Source organism: Pongo pygmaeus, chromosome 1 (genome assembly GCF_028885625.2).
Source record: "Pongo pygmaeus isolate AG05252 chromosome 1, NHGRI_mPonPyg2-v2.0_pri, whole genome shotgun sequence".
Taxonomy (NCBI): Eukaryota; Metazoa; Chordata; class Mammalia; order Primates; family Hominidae; genus Pongo; species Pongo pygmaeus.
In genome coordinates, this window is record NC_072373.2 from 42,401,297 (window position 1) to 42,417,857 (window position 16,561).

General features: G+C 39.8%; 2 protein-coding genes and 1 non-coding gene across 15 annotated transcripts in view; 2 read left to right on the top strand and 1 right to left on the bottom strand.

Moving 5' to 3' along the window:
* Window positions 1-16,561, bottom strand: part of PFKFB2 (6-phosphofructo-2-kinase/fructose-2,6-biphosphatase 2) — a 46,682-nt gene that overhangs the window by 27,452 nt on the left and 2,669 nt on the right. For 2 of the 12 annotated variants that reach the window (XM_054476762.2, XM_054476390.2), the window contains exon 3: window positions 13,862-13,999. The exons of 2 other annotated variants lie outside the window; for them this stretch is intronic. The gene's annotated coding sequence lies outside the window, so the exon portion shown is untranslated. Of the gene's footprint in view, window positions 1-148; window positions 443-476; window positions 705-13,861; window positions 14,000-16,561 lie in introns of those variants that run through there. 8 more of the 12 variants (XM_054476544.2, XM_054476145.2, XM_054476711.2 and 5 more) reach the window with 5 other exon arrangements.
* On the top strand, window positions 189-9,826 carry YOD1 (YOD1 deubiquitinase). 2 transcript variants are annotated; one of them, XM_054477381.2, is made up of 4 exons: window positions 189-638; window positions 1,058-1,146; window positions 2,846-3,005; window positions 3,951-9,826. In XM_054477381.2, the coding sequence occupies exons 2-4, from the start codon at window positions 1,069-1,071 to the stop codon at window positions 4,652-4,654; spliced, it is 942 nt and encodes a 313-aa protein (XP_054333356.1). In that variant the 5' UTR covers window positions 189-638; window positions 1,058-1,068; the 3' UTR covers window positions 4,655-9,826. The 2 variants fall into 2 exon arrangements, with proteins under 2 accessions (XP_054333356.1, XP_054333284.1); XM_054477309.2 differs by lacking the exons at window positions 189-638; window positions 1,058-1,146 and having other exon boundaries at window positions 2,183-3,005.
* On the top strand, window positions 14,900-15,006 carry LOC129024151 (small nucleolar RNA U13). The gene has a single exon (XR_008497034.1). It is a non-coding gene; the product is annotated as a small nucleolar RNA U13 (small nucleolar RNA).

Genomic DNA, 16,561 nt, shown 5'->3' on the forward strand with positions numbered 1-16,561 from the left:
CCCAAGGTCACCTCAGGAAGAGGGGTAAGCCCTGATTCAAACTGAAGTGGGAAAGTCCTGAGCTCATGCCCCCAATTCAGACAACAGGGGGCTGGTGAGGACGGAAGGTCCTGAGCCTTCAAGAGCCTTACACGATTCCTTTACTGACCACACAAATCCTCCAACCCAAACACAGGCTGTGGCTCCCGGTCCCAGAACGTCCACGCTGCCTGCCATGCCTGGGGACCAGCACCTGGCCCCGCACTTCATCCGGGGGCACGCAGCCCCCACATCCCGCCCCGCTAGACCCTACCCGGGGCTGCGCAGCTGTGGCTCACCCTCCGATCTCTCCTAAGATCCCTCCCTGCCTTGGCCCCGGCGCCTCCCCTGTAACGCGACCGAATCGAGCCGACAGCTTGTGGCCGGGGCTGGCGCTACAGTCGCCGGCAAATCATGTGAGCCCGTCTGGCCCCGCCCCCTCGCGCGTAGGTCCTCACCTGGAGAGAATCATCCACCAATCGGGCGCCTGCAGGACCCAGGGGGCGGGGCAGGGTCGCAATCGCCTAACTGGCTCGGGAAGGCGGCTGGAAGTCGGAACCAGAGAGATCACAAGCTCCCGAGTTTCCCAGCGGCGAGTAGCCTGGTGGCATTGTTGCTTGGTAACTAATAGGGCTGGGGGCGGTGTTAAAAGCCTGACTTTTTTCTGACTCTCGCGAGAGTAGACTATTCGGTAGGCGTCTTGAGAGGGGGCGTGCCGGGTGACGAGAAAATGCTGCAAAGATTAACGCTCTCATTCCTGAATCCCAGCAGAACCTCATTAGATCCATAAATGAGAACGTAAGGTTTAAAGATGTTTTTGCTAGAATAAACTACCACAACACTTGAGCTAATCATGCCTTAGGGTGTATACGTACCCCGCTCCACAGGTCAGACGCTGTAACCTAAGAAAATGAACCACTCTCATCGTTGAACCAGAAGCTTCCCTGGACCCACCCATACACCCCATTGGAGTTTTTTTTGTTTTGGTTTGGTTTTGTTTTTGTTTTTTTTGAGATGGAGTTTTGCTCTTGTTGCCCAGGCTGGAGTGCAATGGCACGATCTTGGCACCGCAACCTTTGCCTCCCGTGTTCAAGCGATTCTCCTGCCTCCCAGTATCTAGAATTCCAGGTATGCGCCACCACGCCCAGCTAATTTTGTATTTTTAGTAGAGACGGGGTTTCTCCATATTGATGAGGCTGGTCTCGAACTTCTGACCTCGGGTGATTCACCCGCCTCGGCCTCCCAAAATGCTGAGATTACAGGTGTAAGCCACTGCGCCCGGCCACTCCGGTGGACTTCTAACCACTCCTACCTTCCCTCATACCCACCCCCCAACCCAGGCTGTATAATCCGTTGTAGTCGTCTTGAAGAACCAAGGAGGAAAACTGCACCAGCAAAAAAAAAAAAAAAAAAAAAAAAATTGAGTCATGAAAGATGTGAAAAGATGGAAACATTACATATAATTTATTCAGAAGCAGTCTTTTACAGTGGAGGTGAGTTTGCACCAAGTGAACTACACTTTTCATAGTTGCCCCAGCGGGCCCGTTTGATGCTTGATAAACCCACTCTCGGCAAGTGGGACTTGCTGTCTGGATCCCGGCTGGATAAAGAACAATGAGTATGGATTTCTTGGAAAAGAGAGATATAAATTCAGGGATGTCTTTATTCCTCCTTCGCCTGGGAATTAAACTAATTCTTCCAAAAGTTCAAACAGTTATCTCCTCTGAGGCTTTTTACAACTCCCAGAGTGCTCTAGTTGCCTTCTCTATGTCTATACAACTCTGTCTTTATTCATTCAGCAAGTATTTGTTGAACACTTTTTATTTGCGAGGCACAGTCCTGGGTTCTAGGCATACACGTTTGAAAAGGTACAGATAATCTAGCATTACCACGTTGCTTTGAAATTCAGTGGCTGTGTGTCTCACACCCCACCCTGTCTCCCAACTGCAATGAATACTTGTCACAATGAAGGCAGGAATGAAGTCTTCATATTTGTATGCCCAGGAACTGAACTGGAATCTGATGACACGCGTTACATGACTCCTCCTTACACTGCCACCACCTGAATGAGGCAGCTGCCCTGGGCCCAGATGCTGACCTCACACTGTGCTTTCTGATGTGGCAAATAGACGTTTTCAAGCACAGTCCCAGGGAGGCAGAAAGGCCAGTCTTTTGGACCCTGGAACCCCAATGAGTCAATGTTTAATGCAGCCACGAGTCTAGTCACAAGTATGATTGTTTTTGACTGGTCCTTTGACTCACTGACCATTCCTGGCATTCGTTTGCGTTGTGAACTATGATTCTGTTTCTCCTGGTGTATCTGGGTGTAGTGTGGAAGCCCCAATTTAATAATTTCCGACTTCACTAAGTGCAAGGTCACATTCCAATCTCCAGACCTTCATTCAGGAACTCCTTCCCCCGCCCTCTTTTCTTGAGCATATATGCTACCCACGCGGAGGGCACCTCACTCGCTCTATAGGTAGCAAGACGCGTTGTCCTTTAGGAATACGGAGGTTTACGTCTTCGTTCTGAGGGTGGGGGAAAAACCAGTTGTCACTTTAAAAGAGTTCGCGCTTGCTAAGGTACTAAGGTAGAAGCTGCACCGAAGCGTCGCGAGAACTGCAACCACCCGCAACTTCTCGCGATGTTTGGCCCCGCTAAAGGTCGCCATTTTGGAGTTCTCCCAGCGCCGGGTTTCCCCGGCGGCGTCTCTCAACAGGCTGCCGGAACCAAAGCTGGCCCCGCGGGTGCCTGGCCTGTGGGCAGCCGGACCGACACGATGTGGCGGCTCCGCTGCAAGGCCAAGGACGGCACCCATGTTTTGCAGGGGCTGTCCAGCCGGACCCGGGTGCGGGAACTCCAGGGCCAAATTGCCGCCATCACCGGGATCGCCCCCGGCGGTCAGCGAATCCTCGTCGGATACCCTCCCGAGTGCCTGGATCTCAGCAATGGGGATACCATTCTGGAAGACTTGCCCATCCAATCTGGTAAGGAATCAGGGCTGGGGCCAGGGAAAGTCCCGGGAGGACGGAGGGGGCGTGAGAGAGAACAGAACACCAGTCAAGGCAAGGTGGCTGTGGGTCGGCGGGGGGCTTTGAGGCCAGGGGCTAGGATAGATCAAAGAACAGAGAACTCTGACGGGGGCCAGGGCAAGTGTCTAGCAACTCCTTGTCTTGACACAGGGTTGAAAGGGAACCCAAAGCCTTGAAGACCCCCTTCCCCATTCTGCTTTCTGGTCGGCTTTGAAACTATCCCATTTTGTTTTCCCTCGGCGTCCACAAAAATATAAAGAAATATATTTTCTCTGTCCTTATGTCTCTTTTTCCCTGTATCACCGATGAGATCTCAAGGGTGCAGGATTTTTTTTTTCTTGGTTCATTTTTGCAATCCCCTTCGTAGATACTTCGTTTGACAGGCATACTCATTTTCGAGTTAGCTTTTAAACACCCACTGAAAGCTCTTTCAATTTCTAACCAGCAGCAGTTATTTCTGTGCCATATCAAAACTTGAACATCAGTGTTTATAATTAAAAGCTTTCAGTTGCTGTATCAAGGACGTTGTAAACACTCAGTAGAGTAGATAAGTTTCCGGAGGAGAACCCCCTAGCGGCCTACTCTGTAGTGAGCACCTTCTAAGGAAAAGGAAATTTTGTTTTTGAAATGTATCTTTTTAGGTAAGCTTGAAGTTGTTTACTCCAGACCCCTTCACTAAATTGGGATGCAACCTCAAGTGTTTTTTGTTCTTTTTTCATCTTTATGAAAATTCGGTGAACAAAGATTGTTACTGGTAACTAATTTGCAAAGCTGTATTCTCCTTAGTAACCCCAGTTTATGCTTTAACTCCTTCAGTTTGTAATTTACAGACTTGGCTAGAGAACACTTGGTTTCTTCTGTAATTTCTCTGCAGATCGGGATTTGTTTTATTTTTAACAGGTGACATGCTGATCGTTGAAGAAGACCAAACCAGGCCCAGAAGTTCACCTGCATTTACTAAACGTGGTGCTTCTAGTTACGTCAGGGAAACTTTGCCTGTGCTTACCAGAACCGTGGTCCCAGCAGACAACTCTTGCCTGTTTACCAGTGTGTACTATGTCGTCGAAGGAGGAGTCTTGAATCCGGCTTGTGCCCCTGAGATGAGACGCCTCATAGCACAAATTGTAGCAAGCGATCCGGACTTCTATAGTGAGGCAGTACTGGGAAAAACAAATCAAGAGTACTGTGACTGGATCAAAAGGGATGACACTTGGGGAGGAGCAATAGAGATATCGATTTTGTCCAAGTTTTACCAATGTGAAATATGTGTAGTGGATACACAGACAGTAAGAATTGATCGTTTTGGGGAAGATGCAGGATACACCAAAAGGGTTCTGCTTATTTATGATGGTATCCATTATGATCCACTTCAGCGTAACTTCCCTGATCCAGATACACCTCCTCTGACCATTTTCTCCTCTAATGATGATATTGTTCTTGTACAAGCACTGGAATTAGCAGATGAAGCTAGAAGAAGGAGACAGTTTACTGATGTCAACCGCTTCACCCTGAGATGCATGGTATGTCAGAAAGGATTAACTGGACAAGCAGAAGCAAGGGAACATGCCAAGGAGACAGGCCATACCAACTTTGGAGAAGTGTGACCTATGCATGAATGAGGGTTGAAGCCTACTACCTCACACAACCAGAAGGCTCTGGGTTTTCCAATAAGCTATCGTAACCCTAAAGAACAAAGGATACAATGCTTGAACCATCCTTTTAACTTAAAACCACTAAGACACTGAAATTCCTTGTTAAGATTAAAATTAGTGTGCAAGTTTACAGATGTGTGTCTACAGTGGTAAACTGTACATACACGCCTCTTTCTGCTGGAGTGACAGAATAGGTGATCCTTGCCACCTACTGACACTGACCTGAAGGTTGAGATTGAGTATTATAAACTAGCACCCAGCAGCTTTAACTTGTAGAAGAAAGCATCACATTTTGAGTAATGTGGAAGGCCTCCTGTGAGTCCACCGGGCATTCAATTGAGATTGAGTATTATAAACTAGCACCCAGCAGCTTTAACTTGTAGAAGAAAGCATCACATTTTGGGTAATGTGGAAGGCCTCCTGTGAGTCCACTGGACATTTACCACAGTGTCTCCAGTAATTGAGTCTTTTTAAAAACTCTGAATGAGTTAAGTTTCTAAATTATGAATTGATTCATCAAATGAAGATACTCAGAATCGTCCAAACTGATTTTATATTGCAATTTGGTAGACTTTATAAATGTGTGCTTAACCACTGATAAGTACATCACAAGCAATTTTTACAGGGATGAGTCTCATTCTTGAGAATGTTATCACAAAACAGGAACCGATTGTGCCCTGTTTAAGATCTCTAGCATATAAAAAGTAGAATGTATGAGGGAAAAGGTGCCTGAGCAGCTTCCTGAAGCTTTAAAAGACCGTTGGCCTCGTGTTTTAATGCAATTCATGTATTGGTCTTTGTCACATTGGATAACATTTTAAAGTTAAGCAGGGTACTTTTTTAATTGAAATTCCTTGAAATTCGAGTCCTCAGTTTTTTCTTCATTTGCGTAAAGATTTATCGGGGGGATTTAATTTTCTCAGCTTTTTGTTAAGAGCACTTCCTCCAAAAAATTTTTTTCAAGTAATAATGCTCTGCTTTGGGTTGGTTTTTGTAAGATTTTTTGCACACCTAAAGAGTGTTTGCTTTTGTGCTAGCCTTATCCCTCCACTAAAGTTATTTTAAATAATTTCACATTTCTGCAAATTAGCACTTTGCTTATCTGCAATCTTTTACTTTGATTTTTGAAGTTTTAAAGTAATTGGAGTAATACTATTGAATGAATTAGTTTCACTTCCAAAATAGGAAAAATTGTAAATCCTTGCCTTATGCAGCTTTCTCAGAATTCTGCTTCTTCCTAGTACTAGATGTGTAGCCATTTGCTTAGTGGACTAATCCGCAAGGCACACCCTCTAAAACTTAGCTTCACTACAAGATCTTCCAGATAAAGTTTTCTACCTCTTTTCTTAATTATTCTGATCAGGGATGCTAAATTATAATTTGTTATGTATTATCTCACATAATGTGAAGAGGCTTAATGTGAAGTTTTGTTATTTTGGTCTTATTTTTTATTAAGTATCTCACTTAGAAATTCAGTGGTATACTTTAAAGCACTTGGATCTTTTTCAGCATATCTTCCTAGCAAATGTTTTAAAATTGGCATTTACTTTTAGCACTTTCACTTGGTGAAGGTGGCCATATAAAATTAAGGAACATTTGAACACTATAAGAGAAAAGAACTTTTAAGGAACAATTCACAAAGTTTGTTTGAAATCGTCAGATGACATTTCTTGAGTACTTTTTGTGTGCATAGTTATTTTAGACAATATAAGCTGTTATGGTCAGCATAACTTAAAAGTGTTTAGTTTTCTATTTTACTGAGCCTTAAAAATAGCACTGATGAGCTTATGATACTTAATGTTTGGCAATCATAATGTGTTCAAATTAATAGGATTGAAAATCTCTCCACACCTGACTCTCATCTGGTCTGGATGGTTTTGGTTTTGTATCTTTTTTATTTCTCCCAGAAAATACTAAATTTAAAACTGTAAATTAAGAATATACCACTAGATAACAATTATCAAATTGAGCTTTATGCATCATTACTCAGAAAGCTTGCCTTCCTTTCTTTGCTACTTCAGGAGACAGAGTTGACATTTGCTTACTGCAGCTTTAGATCTAGAAGTTTATTCATGCAACAAATATTTATTGAGTAATTTATACTGTGCCAGGCATGTTTTGATATGTTTCTGTCATATGTTTTGATATGTTCCAACATAAGTTTCTGTCACTTTAAAATTCAGTATATATTTTCTACAGCGGGTAAATTTAACAAATGGAAAGGAATAGAACACTGATATTTTACAGAATTAAACCCCTTCATTGTAAGGGCTTTGTTTACATATTAAGTGTCAAGTATTTATTCAGGGGATCTTATTTCATTCTATTTTATCTGTTATCTAGGTTGTCCATTTACCGGTTGGACACTGATACTCTGTCAAATTACTTTCAGAAATGACTCTTTAATCTGCTGAAATTTAGCACTAGTACTTTAGTGTTCTGATCCTGGAAAATTCAAGGTGAAGCTTTATTTGTGGACCATCTGATTTAATTTTTGAGGATTAAAAACCTAAACCTTTGCTCATTCTAAACTCAAGTTTTTAAGCCTCACAGAATTTACAGGGGTTTGCTTTTTGTTTGTTTTTTCATTTTTTACTGTGCTTATTAAACTCTTGGAATTAGTTATTAAAGAGTAAATTCTCATCTTGGGAATTTTGAAAATCTGTGGACTTACAACGTTCAGGAGGATTAAATGTCTTAAGTTTTGTACTAGAGCAGAATGAAATCCTTCCTATTCATTGAGTTTTTGCCTGCCATAGAGGAATTTTTTTAAAAATTAAAATGACAGTTTACATTAGTGGCAAAGTGAATAAAGACCTCACTTTCCCACCCCACCCTTCTTCCTTTCTCTTACTCTTCTTTGGATTAAAGGTCAGGTGTAGTGCTATGAAGATTCACTCCTGAATAAAGTGATTTCAGAAGCTAAAATTTAACAAACCTGGAAATTTTGTGATGTGTTAGCCAAGTGAAGACATTAGTGTGTTCCATCTTTTGCTAATGGTTCATGGTTGATTTCTTCATTGTTTCCCATGAAATTAGCATAGTCAAGTGGTACCCTTGACGCTTGACTGCTGGTTAGTTTGACCCTGTTTTTAACAACTAATGTAGTCATGCCGCTTGATTATTCCATGAAGTCCCAGCAAAATAATAATCAGGAATTAACTAACATTATGTTATCTATCTAATTTGTCTGTGTCCCTAAATGCCCCTGCCTAACTTGCTTCTCTAGTTTATTCCTTCTGTGGAGGGATTAAAACGTGGGTGTTGCAAGTTGCCCTAAGCTAAACATAGTTTTCTTACATCTTTTTGGAAAAAAAAAATGGAATGGGAAGTATGCAAGATTAAGCAAGAGTGATTTTTTTTTTTTTTTTTGACAAATCAGGTGGCCTTCCTAAACATACTAAGAATTATGTTCTTTCATGTGTCGAGACACATTTAATTTGTTTGCAGCACTTTAAAAAAATATACGGAATAAAAGTTTACATGTTGGCCCTCTAGGGATCTAATTAAGGACATTAAAGTACAATTCTTGAGCTACTAACCATCAGCTCTTCTTAATCAAAGATTGCCATCAGTGTAGAGTGTATCTAATGGCACAACATTCTGGTGTTTTGATAACAGTAGAACTCAATTTCCGTAACTATTAGGAGCATGGTCTGTGCCCTAGCATTAAAAATGTTACTTATGATTATAATGTGAATATCTTGTATTACTGTACAATGCAGTATTCAAATTTGTCCTTGTAGTGCAAAGGTGACTGATAATTTCTAAAAGATTCGATCCTTAAAACTTGTTTCCAAGCAGACTTATAAGGAAGCTGATTTTTGAGTCAGAGGCCTTAAACGTGTCATATACAAGTGGCATCATTTTAAGTCCAAAGTGAAACACTTGATTTGAATAAGCTAGTTTATTAACTAAAGCTGTTTTCTTATGTTACAGTATTTCAGCACATTTCATTCAACATAAAAAGAATATTAAATGTCCCTGGATGTGGGAGAGTGTTTATTTTTCTCAAAATTATCTAGCATTTTGCTTACAGTGCTTTGAATATTTGACTTAAAATTATTATTGACGTTGAATTGTAGGGTGCTGATTTAGGTCTTGATTCATATACATTTAAAGGAGGTTGATAACACCCTCATGGTAGAGTGAAGGGAGAAGAGGGCCAAGAGGACAGTACCACTGATAAAGAAGAGATTGTCAAATAGATGCATTCCTAGTCATGAATTATGCTTTTCCAAACATTTTTAAAGCAATGCCTTTGTGTCAACTCAACCCTTCTTCCCCATTTCTTGTCATAGAATGTAGCATGGCCATAGGTGAAAAAGTTTATCATTAAAGTATGAAACCATGAATTATAAGCATTTTGCCGTGATGCCCTTTTATACATATGTTTTTAAAAGTACTAACCAACATATAGGAGTTTAGGAATGGTGAAGATATAATTTGATTAAGTTGTAGGTAAACAGAAAGGATCATCTTAGGCTCAGAATTTCTAATATGATTACATGAGTCTACTTTATAAACTGGTATAGGCTACGTAATTAGCCCGTAAGTTACTTAAAGGACCAGGGGACCTAATTTTTGTCAGTTTTCCAGTCACATTGGTGCCATTCAGGACTCCAGCTGTTTACAGGAAATACATACTTAGCAGAGTAGTATTTTTCCTTGAAAAAAGAATTGAATTCAGCCTAAATACAGAATGAATATGAATAGCTTGTGAAAAGGGTTAGAGAACAATATTCCTATAGTTTCTGTATTAATGCAGTAGAGACAGAGGTTCCTGACGCAAAAAGAAAACCACAAGTAAAGACTGTCAAATTAGAGCTTTAGAATATGACTTGAAAAAGTAGGGATGGGCAAAACAGCATAAGAAAATATTTTTTCTTAATGAAGATGGACAGTGTTTTCTTGTTTTAAAAATGTTTTGCCTATTTGCCAGCATTTTTTGAAGTAGTGCGCTGCTGCTACCTGGAAGATGTCTAACTTCATTTTCTACAACTCTTATGTGATTTTGCCATTGTCATTAAGATGCATTGATTTTATTTATGAGGTGTATGACTTTAAATATCTAAATGCTGTATTAAGTGACTTGTTTCAAAGGAATAAATGAAGTGAAAACGTTGTTTGAGTATATTTTGGGATCAGGGCAGATGGCCAGTGAACGGCTGTTTTACTCAATATACATATTATCAAAAGCTTACCGAATCTTTAACTAAGGTACCAAAATCTGCCAAATATCACCCTTTAGGGCGGACTCAATGAATGAGACAGGAGAAACTAAGGTATTTCTCCTTAACAACGAAAGGTTGAAATTCCCATTCATTGACTAAATTTTTTTCTAAATCCAGTCCTACAAGTTGTAATTCAATATTTGTTGCTGACAAGTTGTCAGTGTGGAAAGGCTTAATATTTATTTTCTAATAGACCACAATTTTTGTGAACTTAGATCTGTTTGAAAACAGCAACATCACTATGGGAGGGTTTATTTCATCTTTGGCAATGTCAACATTTAAACGTATTTGAAGCAACCCCGTGGCTATTAAAATTGGCCAGAGTTCAAGTTCCCTAACCTAAACTACTTAACCCATTCTTTCTCATTGAAAGCTTAAAAATTATGGAAGTGGAAGTATAATATCTAATCAATTTGTACAGCAGCATAAAATATATCTCTGGGGGTCAGCGTACATCCAACATAATAAGTCAAGCCAAACTTCACATTACAAGGTTCATAAAGAATCGGTTGGGTTGTGTGATGGAAGCTTATTGAATAATTAATTGTGCCCATAAAGTAATGCTTCCCAAAGTTGGTCATCACATTACCTGGGAACTTGTTAGAAATGCAAATGCTCAGAAGGACATCAGAAATTGGTGAGACCCAACAATCAATTTTAGTAAGCCCACCAGGCGATTCTGATGCATGATTAAAAAAAAAAAAAAAAAAAAAAAAAAAAAAGTTTGGGAATCGTGGCTATCACCATGGCTGTTTAAATGAACCATTAATCAACTTGCGAGAGATCTCTTATGGCTTATACCAGTTTTATGTCCTTAGCCTCATGCAATTCATTTTCACTCACCACTTACAGTTATTAAGTTTACAGATAATGTAAATCCAGAGAAGACTTGTAGAACAATGAATGACAATTCAAAAATCTCAACAAGCCGAAAAATCCTAACATTGAATATTCCTAAATGTGAAGTCCTGCCCTTGAATTCTAAACAATCCATTATGTGAGTTCAGCATGAGGGAAAACCTGGCTTTATAGTTGGTTTAACAAAAGATGTAGCAATGGTACTTAATTCTAATTCTGATCCCAATAGAGTACTATGGCTTAGGTTGCAAAAATAGCTGCATTTTAATACTTGAAAGAGCAGGAAAACGGAAGCAATAGTCTTTTTTTTTTTTTTTTTTTTTTGAGACAGAGTGTTGCTGTGTCGCCCAGGCTGGAGTGTAGTGGGGTGATCTCGGCTCACTGCAAGCTCCGCCTGCCGGGTTCACACCATTCTCTGGCCTCAACCTCCCAAGTAGCTGGGACTACAGGCGCCCACCACCAAGCCCAGCTAATTTTTTGTATTTTTAGTAGAAATGGGGTTTCACCGTGTTAGCCAGGATGGTCTTGATCTCCTGACCTCGTGAACCGCCCGCCTTGGCCTCCCCAAGTGCTGGAATTACAGACGTGAGCCACTGCGCCCGGCCGCAATAGTCTTAATGTTGGTCATGTTGCATTGAAAGTTTGGATGTGGGTTTTACCTGTAAAATGTGGTGGAAAACAGGTTTGATGGCCATCGTGGAGGCTGAAGAAATGAGGGGGAAAAAAAGGAGATTGGCATGATAGCTAACTTCAAATTTTGGGAAATGTATAAAAGATGAATTAGATTTATTCTCTGAGGCCCTAGAGGAAAGAACTCAGACTAAAAAAGGATGGATATTGTTGCAAAGTAAACTTACATTAAAAACCTAACAAGAATGAAAAGGAAAGCTATAATATCAAAATACATTAGTAATGGAGGTGGTCTTTTGCATGAGAAATAGTGCTAGAAGTCATTAGGTCCCCATCATCTTAAAAAAAAAAATCTGTTTTATAGATGCTAGAGAGAATGTGGAGAAATAGGGACGTGTTACACTGTTGGGGGGAGTGTAAATTAGTTCAACCATTGTGGAAGACAGTGTGGCGATTCCTCAAGAATCTAGATCTAGAAATACCATTTGACCCAACAATCCCATTACTGGGTATATACCAAAAGGATTTAAATCATTCTGCTACAAAGACACATGCACACATATGTTTATTGCAGCACTCTTCACAATAGCAAAGACTTGGAACCAACCCAAATGCCCATCAATGATAGATTGGATAAAGAAATGTGGCACATATACACCATGGAATACTATGCAGCCACAGAAAAGAATGAGTTCATGTCCTTTGCAGGGACATGGATGAAGCTGGAAACCATCATTCTCGGCAAACTAACACAGGAACAGAAAGCCGAACACTGCATGTTCTCACTCTTAAGTGGGAGTTGAACAATGAGAACATATGGGCACAGGGAGGGGAACATCACACATTGGGGCCTGTCAGTGGGGTGGGGTGTAAGGGGAGGATATAGCATTAGGAGAAATACCTAATGTAGATGACGGGTTGATGGGTGCAGCAAACCACCATGGCACATGTATACCTATGTAACAAAACTGCACGTTATGCGCATGTATCCCAGAACTTGAAGTATAGTTTAAAAAAAAAAAAAAAAAATCTGGCCAGGTGCGGTGGCTCATGCCTGTAATCCCAGCTCTTTGGGAGGCCGAGGTGGGGCGGATCATGAGGTCAGGAGATCGAGACCATCCTGGCTAACACGGTGAAACCCTGTCTCTACTAAAAATACAAAAAATTAGCCGGGCGTGGTGGCGGGCGCCTGTAGTCCCAGCTACTCGGGAGGCTGAGGCAGGAGAATGGCGTGAACCCAGGAGGCGGAGCTTGCAGTGAGCCGACATCGCGCCACTGCACTCCAGCCTAGGCAAGAGAGCGAGACTCTTGTCTCAAAAAACAAACAAACAAAAAAATCTGTTTTAAATGCTAGTTATAACTACAAAAAGAAAAACATAGTTTTTTTCTGTTCTCTTTACCATCCCATTAGAGCTTAGAAAAAGAGTGGCTTGTGCTCTTAGTTATGTGGCGAAGGCTACAAAGCAGGACACGTATTTGGCAAAGTGTATACTTACTGGATGGGTAAGTATCTATGCTTATCCTATATCTCTAAGCCTGAATGAGACATTCAAGAACAGAAAAGCAGGCATTTCAAATATATTTTCTATTTTGTTTTGACTTGGATTATCTTTGTCTCTATTTTGTTTATACATTTTGAGGATGTTTACCAGAAGAAAACAAGACACAAACATATTCCCCTAAGCCCACTGAAACTTTTATGATTTCCTCATAAAATGAATTCAAGAATTCCTAAGAAACTATTAATGGTTCTCAAAGAATGAATAGCCTTCTCTCTCTTTGCTTTAGTAGCTGCCACTCTTTTAACTTCTCTGTCCTTCTGACCTCCTAGAATTCCTTCCATACACAAAGTGAAGTTTTCTGATCTTATTCCTGTGGCATTTGTCTGTATTCACTTGGAGGACTTCATTAGTGAATCTTGAGGTATTGGAGCAGATGTCATAATGACTTGGCCATGTTCTAAAACCCTAAAGATGGCCCTGTTGCATCATTGCAATAAGCCGAAAAGCTATTAATCTGGAGTTGTTTGGAGTTGCTGCTGACTCAGGAGTCAGGTTTGAAATCAATACCGAAGTTAAGTACAAAATGTAGACAAAATTTTCCCAATAACCCTTACCTATCTCATTGAGTGTATAGACATCACCATAACTTATAAGTCCAACACAGCTAGTCCCCACGCCAGTGTTGGAAGAGTTCATGCTCACTCCTGTGGTGCAGCTATCTGAGGTCCCAACCTGCAGTGAGTGTGGCTCACTAGAGCACATTAATTGGTGGACCCTGAACTCTGATGCCTGTTCTCCTTGTTCTCTTAAGCTGTCAGAAGTACCACTCAGCCTCTCAGCATCTCAGCCACCCATTTTGGAATAGACAAATGTCTCCAGAGGAAAAGTGGCTGGCCTCAAATGTTGGACACAACACACCAGACCTCTGTCCTCACCTTGATCCAGGCCTGTGTCCTTAGTGCCTGCCAAATTCTTCACTATCTTTTTGGCTCTACACGGCAAACAGCAGGAGAGTTTGTCTGAATTACACAATCCAGCATTCCTGCAACTGGAAGTCCTCAGCAGCACCTTTCCTAAGATAATCAAGAAACAACTACCATAAAAGTGTGGGTTTTTTTTAAAAAAAAAAAACGATGTAATCTTGGAAATATCAGGTATGAAACAAATGATGTAATAATTTTTCTTTCAATAATGGAGGAAAGAAGGGTTTTGTAAGAATTTGTCAGTGTTTATTTAGAACTGTCCAATAGGAAAAGTCACTTTATCAAGTAACCATAAATATTTTTCTAACACAGTTCATTTCCATTCTGTTGGATATTTATATTGAATAAAATAAAAATGTCCTTTTTTATGGAATAAGAATCTATTTTTAGAGTCTGTTATGTAGGATATTTCATAAAATTACTATTCCTAATTATGGACAAAATTTTACAGTTAATGGAATTCCAAACTTTCTTCCACTATGACTTAACTATTTTGTATTGGGGTTGATAACTCTTTCTCTAATGAATTTTATTGGATTGAATTACCTCTCCTAGAGCATTAATATTATGGAGTACATTGATCAATTTGAGTTTTTAAACCTACAAAACTAAGGAGCAGATTTTTTGCATTATGTTGACATACTGCCAAAGTTACCCTCTCATTAGGTTCATCCTTTAACATCCAAAGATCTAGCCTTGTTTTTCTTACTCTTACAATGAAGACCAAGAAAATGATCTTGAATTTGGCTAGGAAAAGCTAAGGTAATAATTTATCTCGGAAAATTGTTAAATAGTTTAACAAATCCTCATTGAGCTTTTACTTATTGCAAAATCTGTTGTCAAATACCTCAAGATTGCAATAATATTAATTCATTTAATAAACATTTCTGAATGCTAATGTCATGCCAGGAACTTCCCTAGGTGGTGGGTATAATTTGGAGGGAAAGAAAAAACAACACTACAAAGAAATAAAAATACAAGTGCTATGAGATCCTTTTGTAGTTCATAAGTGTGATGATTGGGGTTTTGCACTTATGTGTAGGATGTGATGACTCTCTCAAACCTTGTTATGACATCAGCACGTTACCTGTCTGATGTGAAAAATAAATACAGATGCTATAAAAAGAATAATTGGGTGGGAGAATCGAATTAAAATTGGTGAATCTGGGAAAGACTTTGAGAAGGTGACATTTAAGCTGAAATCTGAAGCATAAATAACAACTAATCAGTTGAAAAATAAAATCATTTCAAATAGAGGGTATAGCATTTGCAAACATGATGTTGCAGAAGGAAATGAAATATTTTTCAGACCAGTCTGGTCACAGTATGATAAACAGGGGAAGGGGACATGAAATAAAGTATTAGAAGCAGGCAAGGATCCAGATTTGCAGCATCTATAAGCTATATTAAGCATTTCCTCGAATTCATATTTAACAGGTTTTATTTGCTTATTTATGTTTGTGCCCATAATTAGTTTGTAAACTCCACAAAGGCAGGAACTAGTTGTGACTTTTGTTATTGTTGTATTCCTAACACCTAATAAGGGGCGGGATATATAGTAGACATTCAACATATAGTTGAATGAATGAACATGTGAGTGAATAAAGTCAATGAAGTTTATTCCTGTAAAGGAATAAAGTTATCCTAAGATCATTGGGAGGATATTCAAGCATTTTATGGAAGGCATCAGATTGATGTTCCTCAAAATTTACTGTAACTGCCCTGTGGAGAAGAGATTGAAGAGGGCGGAGTGGAAGTGGAGTACCAGTGAGGAGGAGGCTACTACAGTAACATATGGAAGTGATGACGGTGAGCATTATCATAGTTAGCATTTATTGAGTGCTCACAGTATACTCAGCACTCTTCATGTATTATCTCATGTAATCTTCACAATAACTCTATAAGTTATGTGCTATTATTATCATCTCTATTTTATAGATATGATTACTGAGAATTATAAAGTTTAAACTGCCTCAAGGACAAACAGCTAATAAGTGGATGATGGCTTGGGCCAGGTAGATGTCAAGAGAAGAGGATAAATGTAAGATATAATTTGGAGATAGGATCTCCAAGACTTGGTGATGTGGAATAATATTTACTCAATCAACTGGTAGGAAAAAGTGACATTTACTAATTCATGGAAGATGAAGGGGGGAAGTATTTGGAGAGAATAGAGAAGAAAAGAGTTAAGACATGTTAAGTTTGAGATGTTTGTGAATCATGTGAAAGCAGAGATCATGTAGGCATCTACAGGTCTGAAGTTCAAAAGATATATCCAAAGACAAAGACCTAAATTTTGGACGTGTTGACCTATAGATAAAAGCTGTGTGGATGGAAGAGAAAAAGTAGAGAGAGTGTATATAGGGAGGAAGACTCAGCACCAAGCTGCAAGTAACTCCCAACGTTTAAGGAGCCAGGGAAGGGAAGAAGAACTAGCATTAAAAGTTAGTTGAAGAAAGAGCCACCAAGGATAATTGAGGGTTCAGGAGAGATTAGAGAAGCAAGAGAATTTTATGTCACGGAATTCAAGAGAAAATAGTTTTTTAAAAAAACTGAAAGTGGCCAGCTGTGTTGGATGTTATAGAAAGACAAGTTAGAGAAGAATTCAAACAGTCTATAGAATTTGGCAAACTGGAGTTCATTGATGACCTT